This window comes from Furipterus horrens, unplaced genomic scaffold, assembly GCF_987537825.1.
Source record: "Furipterus horrens unplaced genomic scaffold, mFurHor1.1.pri manual_scaffold_8, whole genome shotgun sequence".
NCBI classification, from domain to species: domain Eukaryota; kingdom Metazoa; phylum Chordata; class Mammalia; order Chiroptera; family Furipteridae; genus Furipterus; species Furipterus horrens.
This window is the reverse complement of record NW_028327178.1, coordinates 85,014,641-85,028,300: the sequence shown is the minus strand read 5'-3', so window position 1 is coordinate 85,028,300 and position 13,660 is coordinate 85,014,641. Positions and strand designations below refer to the sequence as shown.

General features: G+C 41.7%; 1 protein-coding gene and 1 long non-coding RNA gene across 5 annotated transcripts in view; one reads left to right on the top strand and one right to left on the bottom strand.

The window, feature by feature from the left end:
* FERMT1 (FERM domain containing kindlin 1) overlaps positions 1-12,381 on the bottom strand; it is a 40,602-nt gene extending 28,221 nt beyond the window's left edge. For 2 of the 3 annotated variants that reach the window (XR_016512751.1, XM_090286064.1), the window contains exons 1-4: positions 8,047-8,224; positions 5,784-6,017; positions 2,588-2,734; positions 1,364-1,577 (exon numbers count right to left, since the gene is read on the bottom strand). Coding sequence is in view for 2 of the 3 variants with exons in the window: in XM_090286064.1 (XP_090142190.1) it covers positions 1,364-1,577; positions 2,588-2,734; positions 5,784-6,017; positions 8,047-8,224 (773 nt within the window). In the remaining variant the exon portion in view is untranslated. Of the gene's footprint in view, positions 1-1,363; positions 1,578-2,587; positions 2,735-5,783; positions 6,018-8,046; positions 8,225-12,098 lie in introns of those variants that run through there. The other variant, XM_090286065.1, reaches the window with a different exon arrangement.
* Positions 1-13,241, top strand: part of LOC150003253 (uncharacterized) — a 65,095-nt gene extending 51,854 nt beyond the window's left edge. For both annotated transcript variants that reach the window (XR_016512753.1, XR_016512752.1), the window contains one exon: positions 12,656-13,241. This is a non-coding gene — a long non-coding RNA (uncharacterized LOC150003253). The remainder of the gene's footprint in view (positions 1-12,655) is intronic.
* Positions 13,242-13,660: the final 419 nt, after the last annotated feature.

Sequence of the window (13,660 nt, the reverse complement as noted above, 5' to 3'; positions counted from 1 at the left end):
AAAGGAGCCAGAGCTGTTTTTATTTTCTCAGTTTTACAGGTGATAAAACAGTCTCGGTGACATTAAGTGATATGTTTAAGCCCATGTGTCTCATGGTGGAGCCAGAATGAGAATCTGTACTTGGTGATCACTCACACAGCCTCACCTTTACACCATCTTATTGTCTAGAACTTCCTGTAATTACAACGATATTCTACATGGCCTTGTCGGACAGAGTAGCCATTAGCCACATGTGGCTACTGAAGATTTCGATGTGCCGAGTGCAACATTTAAATTTTAATTAAATTTAAATATAGAGATAAATATCCACATATGGCTAAGGGCTCCTATACTGGAGAGTATAGTCCTAGAGTTGAAAAATAAAACACTGGGTAATGGTGAGAGGTGAAGGGGCGGAGATTAAAAGTTAAAAACAAAACCAGGTGGGACGAATGTCATCTAGTACCACTGAATGAAAATGACTTGAACTTCTAGTACATTAGCCCCAAGATGCAATCTCCACTCTAAACGACTTGATAGTCCAGTGGGAGAGACCCAGCCTTATAATAAAGGAACGAAGTGACACTGGAGCAAGCAAAGTATGAGAACAGAACTATAGACAAGTGACTGATCTTGAATGGTGACATCTGCAAAGGAGAGCGTATGTGGCTGGGTGTTAAAGGAAAACTGAGGACTGACCAGTACAGCAGGAGGAAAGAAGGGTCCTGGGGCAGAGAAAAACCTGGAGGCCAGGCAGTGACAGAAAGAATCAGTGTTCCCCATTAGGGGACGGGGTACATGAGAACAGTAGGACAGAGTGAGCTGCTGGGGCCAGGTACCATAGGGAGTTGAATGCTGTTCGCAAATCTGAATTTATTTGGTGAGCAATGGGGAGTGAAAAGAACTAGTGGTTGGATAAATAGTTTGAGTGTATTTTCCGCACCTACTTGAAGTAAAGCTGAAGGACTTGCTCTTTAGAACACCAACAGAGAAGTGAGGTTCTATAAGACAATGTGAGCCAGGTGGGCCACCTTGGGTCTTGGGTCTCCCCCTGACCCATGAGGACCAACCCACTTATAAACTGTTCTACATCCCATAAAATAAACTTTGCACACCTGTAGGGACAAAGAATTAGTACTCATATATTAGTAAACCATTGGGTTTCCCAAACACATAAATGTTGTCATGCTTTATATGTACTGAAATGACCAAAAAGTGCATAGTTTCCCTTTTCTTGCTAAAATCTGTACTGATTTTTGCTACCAGTATACAATCCCTAGGCACAGTGATTTGAAAATTAAACAACCCCTCCCCCATCTCTGTGGCATCTCTCTTACTACTTCAGTATCAGTTCACGGAGAAGCAAAACGAGCCATGTCCTTACCCTGAATTAAGCTTGGCTTTATCAATCAGAGACAGAGATTGATACCTCTCAGCCAGCACCTCTGGTGACTGGGGTGGTTGGCTGAATGCAAGGATGCTGCAGTTTTGTTCAGTCAAAGGGCTGTCACTGAACCAAGTCATGGTGGATGACGCTGGCGATCCGTTGATGGGGTCATATATGGGAGTCATAGTTTTACTGTACAAGCCAGAACTTACTGTAAGGCAAAGGGGAGCAAACTAGCATATGAGATTCAGGGAGAACGAATCTTTGGAAAATAAGTATTAACATTGTTGACACTAAAATAGGTTTTGAATTTAAATTTTTGTACCATTTAAAATAATCAGACAAGTCATGACTGATGGGTAGAGAAATTGTACACAGGTTAAGCTCTTGCCTGAATATTTAGCTACTGAAAACTTGGAACCAGATAGGCTGTAAAAGCTTCCACAAGCAATCCAGACAAATGTTGACAATCTTCTTCTCAGTAATTCAAAATTCTTCTATTTTAGCAGTGAGTTTTTACACTATTAGAGAACTGAGATTTCACAGAATGTATGAACAGACTATATTTTGGGAAAGTTATTTAAAGAAATAGTATTTGCCAATTTTAAGAACCCAGCTAATTGATGGTTTATATGTCATCTGGCTTTAATTTGCATAAGAGAGATGCAAATAAATCCTTTTATTCTTTGCACTGTAATATACTATGCAAGAAAACTCTCAAATGTTGCAAGCAAGCTAGCTTTTTATATTTTTATATAAAAAGAAAAGGATGATGCCTTTCTAGATTTTTACCTGTTCTCCTGTTACATGCTCAGTGCAAAATTTAAATTGAATTCATAAAAGAGTTACATGAAGATAGAACCAGTAGAACAGAAGTATATTTGAGTGATCCAAATAATCTGTTTTCCCCTTCAAATTCATGGCCAGTTCTACTAAAGTTTTTAATTCATTAGGACATAATACATACAATTAAAATAATGAGCTATAAAACATACCTTGTCAAAAAAATTCTGTTATTTCTAAAATTAATTGGATATCCTTTCCTCATCATAGGAGTCCTGCAGTTTTAGTCCTCCTTCCTTGTTGGGGTGGAGAGGAGAAGGGAGGGAAAAAGAGGCAAGACAGAGGAGAGGGGAGGAGAGTTCCTGGGATTTAAAAATTTAAGAAACTCTTGGCTTTAAGAATAAATTAAAACAACAAAGTACCTGCCATGAATCTTACCTGGTGGCCCTGAAATTGTTGGAGAACTCTCCAGGTTTAAAACATCTTCAGTTATGGGCTCCTTATTATTCTTGTCTTTTTTTTTCTTCTTTTTAAAATAGTCTCCAGAAGGCTTTAACAAGGAAAGTTCTTCTGATCTTCTGATATCTAATAAATAAATATAAAAAAGAAAGAAGAAAATTAAAAAGCAAAAAGAAAATTCCTTCTAACTCAGTCATGTTGGGCATTTGAAACCATTTCTCAAAAAATTCCTTAGAAGTAAATGGAACTAAGTTACACCCCTTTTTGAAGAAACAGAAGGGGAACAGAGGCACCTGCAATGGAGGTGTGTGCGGGTCAAATAGTGGAGGGAGATTCAGTCTAGTAACATTCTAGTTTGTTTTTTAATTTACTGTGAAAATGTTTCAAACATATCTAAAGCAAAGGGAATAGTATAACAGCCCCTCCATGGGCTCATCACCCAGCCTCAACCACTACCAGAATTTTGCTATTCTTGTCACCTACTTGCTACCAATTTCCCCTTCCTCCTCTCTTTTCTCCAGTTCTTTCCTCCCTTTCTTTCCCCCCCCTGCTTTTTTTAGCTTTTTAACAATAGCCAAGGACCCTACCTGTTTTCTTTATGGACCATGGATCCTGAGAGCCTTTTTCTTAAATGATGCCCAGTAGCTAATTTCCTCCCTGTGGCAGCCGTCATTGGCACCCTGCCCTCTCTTCTTGGCCCTCATGGCCAGTGGCAGCTAGAACATGTACCTACCTGCCTGAGGGCTCGCTGTGAACGCCAGACTCTATGCTGCCCGCATACAGAAGCTACAGGCCACACAAGGGCAGAGGATTAATGGTCTCCAAGAGCAGCCCCCAGTGACTGACGAGTGGCGTATTAAAACCTCAGCTCCCTTGCCCTTCTGGGTGGGATGTCTCAGAGGTATGTAAATGCTGTCTCCCAGAGATCCCCAGGTGCTCGCAGTGTGACCTGACTGGTGACAATCTCTTATTGGTGGCCGTCTCTGCTCAGTCTCAGGTCCCCAACCTTAACCAGTGTTTCCTGGCATCACCTCCCAAATAAGTAGATATTTGTACTTGAATCCTTATCTCAGGGTCTGCTTCTGGACAACTCTAAGAAGGGAATCCCCATTTTCCTCCATGAATCAAACATATTTATCATTGCCACACCATTATCCACACTGAGCTGCTATGATCCCAGGTAAAAGCCAAGGAATGTGGACACTAGAGTCTCTGGGCAGCTGTCCCAGAGGTCAGCGCACTGATTCCATAGGTCCTCCCCTTCGCAGTTCAAACACTGCTTTGTGCTGAAACTGAAGCTGGTGGTTCAGCTTGATTCTCTCCCCAGTAATCAAGGCTGTCTGCCTGTCAGGTTGCAGCACACACCTGTGACCATTTCAAACACATCATTTATACACAAAACTTAGTGATGAATCAAAATGCCCAGCTGGAAGCATTCAAAACAAAACAAAACAAAACACCAAAACAACAACAGAAAGCCCCTATCTCCAAGCCTAAGATTTGTCTTTTCTTTTTCTTGAGTAAAAAAACCCACGATATCGCTAAATTTGATCTAGCTCCAATTGATCAGATATAAAAAGCTATTAGCAGAATGCCAGGTTGAGCCTTTTAGGACTACCACAAAGATAAAAGTCTGGAAAAGAGACTGCTTCTGTTTATTTCTATGCCTCAAGTTTTTGGTCCCAGCGATGATGTGTGCTCCCAGTCCACTGTGGTGTGTGCAGTACATGATGTTATTTAATCATTTATTAAGTCCCCTCAAAAAAGAAATGGTTTTCAAATCCTCATTAATATTTTGCAAATATTATTTGCAAGTGTTCTCCATTTGCTCATCATGCATCAGGGACACTATAGAACTTATATTCCATAATGGAAAGTTGTATTCACTTGTCATCCAATAGTTATTAAACAACTAATGTGTGCCAGGCATTGGGCTGGGCACGCTCAAGAAATGGTTTCTGTCTTCACCCTATTTAATACCATACCAGCCTCCAATGTCCAATACTGGCACTCCTTTTAACATATTATTGTTTACATTTATTATTTATTTTCTGTCTCTGTATGCAAGAATGTAAGTTCAAGGAGAGACAAGATTTGGGGCTATTTTTTTTTTTACTAACATATGCCTAGCATTCACCACAGTGCTTGCCTGATCAATATATATTTATTGAAGGAGTGAACGAGCAGTTTATATTTTAATGGGGAAGACAGATCACTTGCTTATCTATTGTATACACTGTGTTAAAATGCTGAATCTTAGCCTTGGAACCAAATAATATACCCACACACTTTTAAAAATGTAAAATAAGAACATCTTCATGATGCAGGGTTTGCTCCCAATATGGAAGTCCCACAAGAAAGAAATGGTTTTTTGGGCGATGCTGTCCTTACTGGCTGTTAAACTCATGGACACCAGCCCATAAGAATTAGTTTCAATCCATTATTAAGTGTACTTTTCTGCTTAAAATAAACTCCACAAAGAGTTTTTGTGGATAGGGCTGTGTATTTACTGGAGCCAAGTGTTAGTGAAGCAGTAAGACATTACTACACCAGTGTCTCAAAAACAATAAAGAACACATTGGCTCTGGGGTTGTAATGATTTAATGGAACTCTTTTTTTGTTTGTTTGCTTAAATGTAGTGATGATTTACTATGGCTTAGAGAAATGATTGGGGGGGATCATAATGGATTTGTTTCTTCTGTTTATAAATCTCTTTTGAAATATTTTAAAAAGATTTTATTTACCTATTTTTAGAGAGGGGGAAGGGAAGGAGAAAAAGGGGAGAAACATGGATGTGAGAAAAAATTATCAATCGGTTGCCTCTCCTATGCTCCCCAACTGGGGACCAAACTACAACCCAGGTATATACCCTGACCAGCAATCGAACTGGTGACCTTTCACTTTGCAGGAGGATGCGCAACCACCTGAACCACACTGGTCAGGACTGAAATAGTTTTAAGCTTTGTGGAAATAAATCTTATGTATCTTAGTGATGCCCCATTTGGTTTAACTGCACTTAAGTGGCTCGAGTCCCCAGAACTGGGCTTGAAAAGTGCTTCCTAATCAGGGCAGTATTCTGTAAATTCAACATGAGGTAGGCAGAAAGCACACAGCATTTTCCTGCCCTCCTTTGCTAAAAGTCCAAAGGGGATGGGGGCCCCTCCAGGGTACTCACTCAAGGTTTTGCAGACATCGCTGACAGCTTTAAAAACCACATCGGAGAAGCTGACTCGCAACCTCACCGTCTTCATGTTTGGCAGGCGCAGGCGAAGCATTTTATGCTGAGGGGTGAAGAGGAGATTTGCATCTGCCTGGACTCCATATTTGTCCAGGGTCCAGTGAGTTTTCAGGAGCCAGCAACGCTTCTGTTCCCACCAAATGGCAAAGTCTGACCAGTCTCGGGCTATATCTGCAAAAATAGAAAACACAGGGAAGTAAAAGGAAAGGGACAGCACTCCAGTCAATTCCACTTTGTGAAAAAACTGAAGCAAATGATGGATCTTCAGTGCCCCATCTCCTCTTACAATCCAGGGCTCAACAATTTTTGGCTTCTCTTCAAGTCTCTAAGGCGGGACAGGTAGAGAACAGACTAAAGGTTTCCATCCCTGACACTTAAATACTGTGGAAGGAACAGAAACATACAAATTTTGTTCATGTTGAAGTGCTCAAGTTCTTTTCCTTAAATTTCTTAGTGCCATTGTCCCTTCTGGGAAGGCCAGGAACCTTTGGCTTTGTTTAATCAAAATTATTTCTCTAAAAGAAATGCATCCTTGTACTGCTGGAACACAAGGGAGTATCCACAGTTCCCAGTCCGAGTCCACACAAGTACTACAAAGCTAACATTTCACTCTCCTGAGTAATGCCCAGATCTTTTATCAGAACTACCATATGCCCAGTTTCCAAAACATCTACATTGAAAACAGAGCCGAGATCATTTCTCTGAGTGTTAGCATCAACATGGGAGCTTCCCCGTCCTTCAATGTTGGCATCCAAATTGAAACTTTTCCCTTCATCAATGTTGGAGTTAATAGTCAATCTTTTACTTTGCCAAATTAAAAGCCATCAGTGTTTTTATTTACTTTTTAAAAAATGGTTTTTCTCTTCCAACATTTTTTTGTTGTTGCAATGCTATTAGAAGTATAAGTGCTATAAATATTTTGGAAAGTCCTATTATTCAACAACTCCTCTCTGAGCTACATACCCAACAGAATGCCTATATATACTCAGCAAAGACATGAACTATACAGCAGCCTTGTCTGTAATAGCCCCTAAATGGCATCAACGCAAAATGTCCAATAACAGGTAAATGGATAAACTGTGACGTACTCATGCAATGAATATTATACAGCAATGAGAATAAACAAATGTGAACTATATGGATAAATCTCCACTTATATACAGTTCCAAACAAGTAAAATTATTCCTATGGTGTTAACCTTGGTGGGGCAGTGACAGGGAGGGGTCAGTTGTGGGACTGGTGTGGAGGACGAGGTAATGCTCTGTTTCCTGATCTGGGTGGTGGTGACATGACCACGAAAACCCATTGACTTGCACAGTTATGATAAGTACACGTTTCTGTATGTGCAGTATTCCCTCACTTATCGCAGGTATTAGGTTCCAGACCCCCCCACAAATTAGGAAACTTAAATTTATTCTACACTCTTAAACTTATGTAACTTTAATAACATATGTATACAGTACCGCAAACTCCTGCTATATAGCAAAAAACCCACGATAAATAATTAAATATAATATTTTAAAAAATCCCACAATACAGTGAGGCTGCGATAAGTGAACTGTGATATAGCGAGGGACTACTGTATATTACACTTCAATGAAGACTTGCTTCAAAAAAGCTTTATTTCACTAGTTTAAGTGGAAATCATCATCTATGACCTTAGAAGATAAAAATAAATACAAAGCAAATAGAATATTATTAAATTCTAGGTTGATTGTGTTAACTCCTAATGTAAAACTCTGATTCCTAAGATTTCTCTTTCCTGGTTTAAACGGGAGCAAATAGTGGATAAGTGTTAAAAGACACATTCGTACCAAGCTGATTTATTCACTGAGCAAACAAGCATTAGCAGAGAATTGACACAGTAGTCTATCCCTTTAGAAATAGTCTAAGGTCACCCTACATGTCACCAGAGGAATGAGCCCATTCTTGTGGAAACATGACATTATAACTACTAGGTAGCTTTACTTTGTCACCAACAACTCAAGTTTTTACAAGGGTTTTTCAGGGAGAATCAGTTTGCGGCTTTTGCAGGGCCCCCTACTTCTCTTCTTCTTGGGTGGGAGGAGGGTGCTTGCTCTCTGGGTCATTACAAGATAAGTGATCAGAAAAACTTAGGTGATCAGACAACCTAGATCAGTGGTGATGCAACAGAAAGGGTTTCAAACATAAGAGACACCATAACAAAACAGAAACTTACTGATCTTTTCTACTAACTGGAGCATCACTCCCCCGATATGCAGGTTTCCGGTCACGCTTAGCGGGACCTCTTCCTGCTTCTCTTTCTTTGGATGGTCCACTCGGACCACGAGCTCCCAAGAAGCAGATGCAGTGTCTTCGGATGAAATCATGGTGGCAAATGAAGGTGTCTGCTGCATAAAAAGGCAGACATAGAGCAGAACATGAGGAGACCCAGCAGAGCAAAACATTTATCTATCTATCTATCTATCTATCTATCTATCTATCTATCTATCTATCTATCTATCTAAATTTTAGCCACTTATTGGAAAAAATCTGCAGCGTTCTCAAATCCCCAAATATTAAATCCAGTATCTTAGTTTTAAAGACAGAAGTCTTATACATAATGGTCCCAAGCCTTCTAAATTTATCTTTCCTTTCTCTCAAGACCTCTTGGCTATTTATTTTCTGTGCCTGCCCAATGCATCGATCTTCAATTTTCCCTCTCTATTGACTTTTCTTGACCTTCTCTGAACTATTCTAGCAACAGGCAATGAATCATAGCAATCCTTAATGCTACCTGTTTTTAAAAACCAACTTTATTGAAGCAAAATTTACATACAACCCCCCCGCCCTATTTTAAGTGTAACATTGGATGCATTTTGTTTTATGCAAATTATACCTCAATAAAGCCGGTTTAAAAAAGGATGTCATTAAAATCTTTATCTCTAATATAATACATATGTATTATTATATTCTTCCTATAAATGTTAATGACATCTGGTATAAAAATTCAAAAACTAAAAATATAGCAAAATAGTGTCTATTTCAGCTAAGCTGTATCAAAATGGAAATATCTCAGGGGGTAATAGGAACACTGGAATCCAAACCAGGCAGAACTTAATGGGTTGGCAAAAAAGTTCATTTGTTTTTTTCCATAAGATGGCTCTAGTAGTGCTTAGTTGTCTTGAACTTCATTTAAAACAGTTTTGTTAGATTGTATTGTGACAACTGTCATATCAGCATGCATTAAAAAAACATCAAAATTGGTGAATTTCTGTGTAGCCATTTTAATATTGAAGTTGCAAAATATGCAACATTTTTGGCATATTATGCTTTATTATTTCAAGAAAGGTAAAAATGCAATTGAAGCACAAAAAAAAGATTTGTTCAGTGTATGGAAAAGGTGCTGTGACTGAACATGTCAACAGAGGTTTGTGAAGTTTTGTGCTGGAGATTTCTCATTGGAAGATGCTCCACAGTCAGGTAGACCAGTTGAGGTTGATAGCGATCAAATCAAGACATTAATTGAGAACAATCAATGCTATACCATGTGGAATATATACTCAAAATATCCAAATAAAGTTATTGGTGAAAATAAAAAATGTGTCCTTTATTTTATGGAAAAAACCATACGGACTTTTGGGCCAACGCAATAAAATATTAGCTGTTACTTTTAAACAGAAAGCAAATGATAACACCTCTCCTGGCTATTTAAAGATTTTAAGTAAAAGTCAGTCATTTAAATGATAAAAAATCTTTTTCACTTATCTAGACAGCTTATGAGAAATCCATGTTTTCATAAGGTCCAGTTATAAGAAGCAGCAGTGCATTCAAATTCCTAAGAAAGGGTTGATCAAACTGAAAGTGCACATGAATCCCCTGAGGATGTTATTAACATTTGGGTTCTATTCAGCAGGTCTCCGAGGAGGTGGAGATGCAGCATTCATAACAAGCTCCAGGTGATGCCAGTCTGTGGCTCACTGTTGAGTTGAAACGGCTCAGTGAAACATTAGCTCCAGGGCTCAGTTCCTCCCTCCACCTGCCTGAATCAAGATTAAGCCAGGGACTGGAGTGACATCTGAGGAACACTCTTTTTAATAATCGTCGTCGGCAGCCGTCCGTCTCGAGAGACGATGGTGTAGCTTCTTAAGTGTCTATCTGCACCGCCGAGAATGGCTGTGCAGTCCGACACGGGAGTGACACGGCATCTGTCTCCTCCCGTGTTGAATTGACATCTTGCGATGACGCTGGAGTGTCCTCTCCAGTGGAGCTGAAGCTACAGAGCCTGGGCAGGGTGATATGGAGGGTCTGCTGTTGCCCGTGCAGCAGACCCCCCCCTCTCTTCGCAGCTGAAGGGTCCAAGGGAAAGACGGAGTCGATACAGCTTGGGTTCAGGTGCGCAGCAAGAGTTGCCGGTGTTGACTACAACGTCAAACCGCCTTAGGGACTCCGGCTCCGGATTTTCTGTCGGGGTTTACTCCCTTAGCCTTTCCCCAGAAGAGGTATGCCGCAAGGCAGCGGAGGTTTTTTGGAGTCAGAGTTTTCCTTCTCTGATGTACCCTGACTGGAAGATCGAACCAGCGACACTTAGCTCGCAGGCCGACGCTCAATCCACTGAGCTAAACCAGCCAGGGCATCTTTTTAATAATAAGCAATAATTAATTCACCAGGGTCATACCAGCTTTGTGTTCATTTGAAACTGTTTGTAATTGTAAGCCTTAGAGTATCTTGAAACACACAAAATAGACAAACAGGCAAATCTGAATAGGTATAGGACAGATTTTATTTGTTTGACTCAATTCAAAGGTTCAGAAGTAGCTCGTAATGTTTGTATAACCATAAGGACACCAGTGATATAATGCTTGTTCCTCTCCATGCACAGATGTGCACATGGAGACCCCTTGCTTGGGCAGTGCCATGAAATGAGTATATCGGGCTTAACTACTCGCATCATCATCGTCATCAGTCTCAATTATTGTTTATTATGTACTTACTGGGGGATATACTCTGTTAATTACTGTTCTTGTGTGGTCTCCATTCTCTCAGCAATCCCATTTGAAAATGAGGAAACTCAGGCTTAGAGAGGCTAGGCAACTTGCCACAAATCACACAGCAAGTTTGGTGGTAGGGCCCAGACAGAAATCCATGTCTAACTTTAAACTCTTAAGCACCACACTGGGACACATCCTTGATATTGTTGCAACACCAATATGCAATAAAACTCTTAAAACCATGTAAGCTAAGCTCTTTACTAAGCATTTCCACTAATGTTAATCTTTCCCAATGAGGAGACAAAAAAGGTATCACCTTAGCAGTCAAACTCATAACATGGCATTGAGCTGTTTGACTTTAAAAATCTTTTCATTTCTAAAATGCTATGATTTGAGGTTTAGTTATTAAAAATGTTTTGCACATAAAGAAAACAATGTGTCTTTTAAGGTGAGTCCTTACTGCTTGTTTCACGAACAAGCAGACACAAGGTCTTTTCTTTTCCTAACCTGAACAATCAAAACACTTTTCATTTAGGCAACAGATAGTGATTCCTTTACAAGGAAAACCAGGCTAAAATTAGACAATCTGGTTTTCCCACATTCCTACTCTATCTTTCTGCGCCTTCATTTTTGATTGAATTTCTCATCTGCAGCAAGCTGTTACTTGTTGAGTAGAGCAGCAAACTTCAACCATGAAAGGGCATCTTAGAGGCCAGAACAAGAATCGAAGACCCCGGCTGACTTGCCTTCCTTGGGTGAAGCCCCCTTTCTCCTGTCTTATAGAAAACCCAAGAAGGAGAGTCGGGCAGACAGCAAGACAGAGAGGCAGGGGGGAAAACGAAAGAAAAAGAAAGGAAGACTGACGGAAAACGAGACCCAAAGGATGACAGATGATAGGCTAGTATATAGACAGACAATAGACTAATATGTAGATAGATGATAGATAGATAGGGAAATAGCCTCCTAGGCTTCCCCTGGAGATCAGAAAGGGCGCGTCCCCCGGACGTATGGTGGGTGGGTGTAAAACTGCCCCTGGGAGTACGGTGGGTGGGTGTAACCTGCCCCTTACTTCCATGAAGGCAGCACCCGCAGTTGAACAGTTTATTTTGCGCGGCGGGATGCGTAGGGCTGGAGAAGGCTTTCGCGCGCCAAGGGCATTATTTTTAATTCAACAACTATTTAAGTGCAAGTGGCTGTAGAAAGGAAGGGGACAGAGGTCTCAGGAATCGGACGTGCCCACCACAGCCTCCCGTCCCGGCTGACCTTCCGCCCCCTCTAGCTCTAGTCCCTTGGCACCTACCTTTCTCGAAGCTTGTGTGCAGCCTCGCAGACCCGCACGTGGAGGGCTGCGTCCCTAGAGGCCAGGCCTGAGGCCACCCAGGTCGAATCGGGGGCGGGCGCTGGGGGCACACAGTGGCTGCTAGTGCTGCGCTAGGCTGCTGCAGGGAAGGGTAGCGCTTGGACGCGGGGGCAAGGCTGCCCGGGGACCTCCCGCCAAGGCGCGGCGCCGGTCCGCAGCCCGACGAGGTGAGCGGGGTTCACTGTCGCCCTGCGCGGCGGGCAGAGGCACTGCGGAGACCAGCCAGCGCACGGCTAGGCAGGCGAGGGCACGCCCAGCGCCGGGCCTGCTGGGTCTAGCTCCCGGTGGCGGAGGCGCGCTCCGCAGCTTTTTGAAGGTCAAAGGGTGGTCAAGGGCTGCCACTCGGCAGGAGGTCGGTGGAAACCTGCTATACGCTCCCAGCTCCCTTCTTGCGACCTCTCATCCCGCCCCCTTAAGCCGCCTTCAGTTTTCCCAGTTCCTGAGGCCCTTTCCGAGCCCAGATGATTAAAGTCCTACCTCTTTCCCCTGCACTCCAGGTACAGCCATCATCACACCCCGCTGGCCTTGGAGACTCCCGGCTCCAGGCTAGAAAGACCGCCTCCCCTTAAAGGGCCTGGAGGACCTGTGATTGCCCAGTGGAAGAAACAAAAGCGGTCCAACTCTGAGTCAGAGGGTGAGGTAAACTCTCGAGGAGGGTGAGGCGCCCAAAATACGCACAAAGGAAGACCCCGGGGCAACCCGAGGGCACGCACCATGCGGAAGTCTGGAGTAGCTCACCTCACATTCACCACCCAGCCCTGTCCGTCACCTTCCTGTCGGATTCACTTCCAAAGACAGCGGGAAGGGTGGGTAATCTCGGGGAATTTACACAACTTAGTTCATATTACATCTGTTGAGTGTTTATTTCATGCCAGGCCTCCAGCCGAGCTCAGAGGATACACTGGCTATAAAACAGACATGGAAATTACAGTTCCCTCACGTATAAAATAGGTGGAGGGATGGACTAACCGCCTGCATTTCGTGACCAAATTTGACGCAGTAGAATACAGACAGGCCTTAGTGATTTACATCAAGTACGTAAAGCTTAATAAGTTAACACGAATTTAAGATGTTATGAGATTTAGATTTTTGCTTCAACATTACCATATTTAGCCATTATTGTGGTTTTGAAAATATTTTAAATTTAATTTTACAAAGTCACTTAACAATTGTCAGCAAATATGAGATATTACAATTAAAACATAATTAAAAACTTGAAACTGAATTTTCTAATTTGGTAGTTTGTCAACTCTGGGAATAGGGTCACCTGGCATCTGATCCCACTTCTGTACAGGCTCAACACCCACTGAACGAATGTGCTTTTATCTTGAGCATAAAGAGACTAAAGGCTCGCTTTCTGGAATCTCTTCATGGCTGAATAGAACATAGACTGTCTTCAAGACCTTGTGTGTGATCTTGAAGTAGTAGTGGCTTTATTTACACCAAATTGGTTTCTTATTTTAGTTGAAAATATCTGGATTGTGGTAAAGAATTGAACTGCT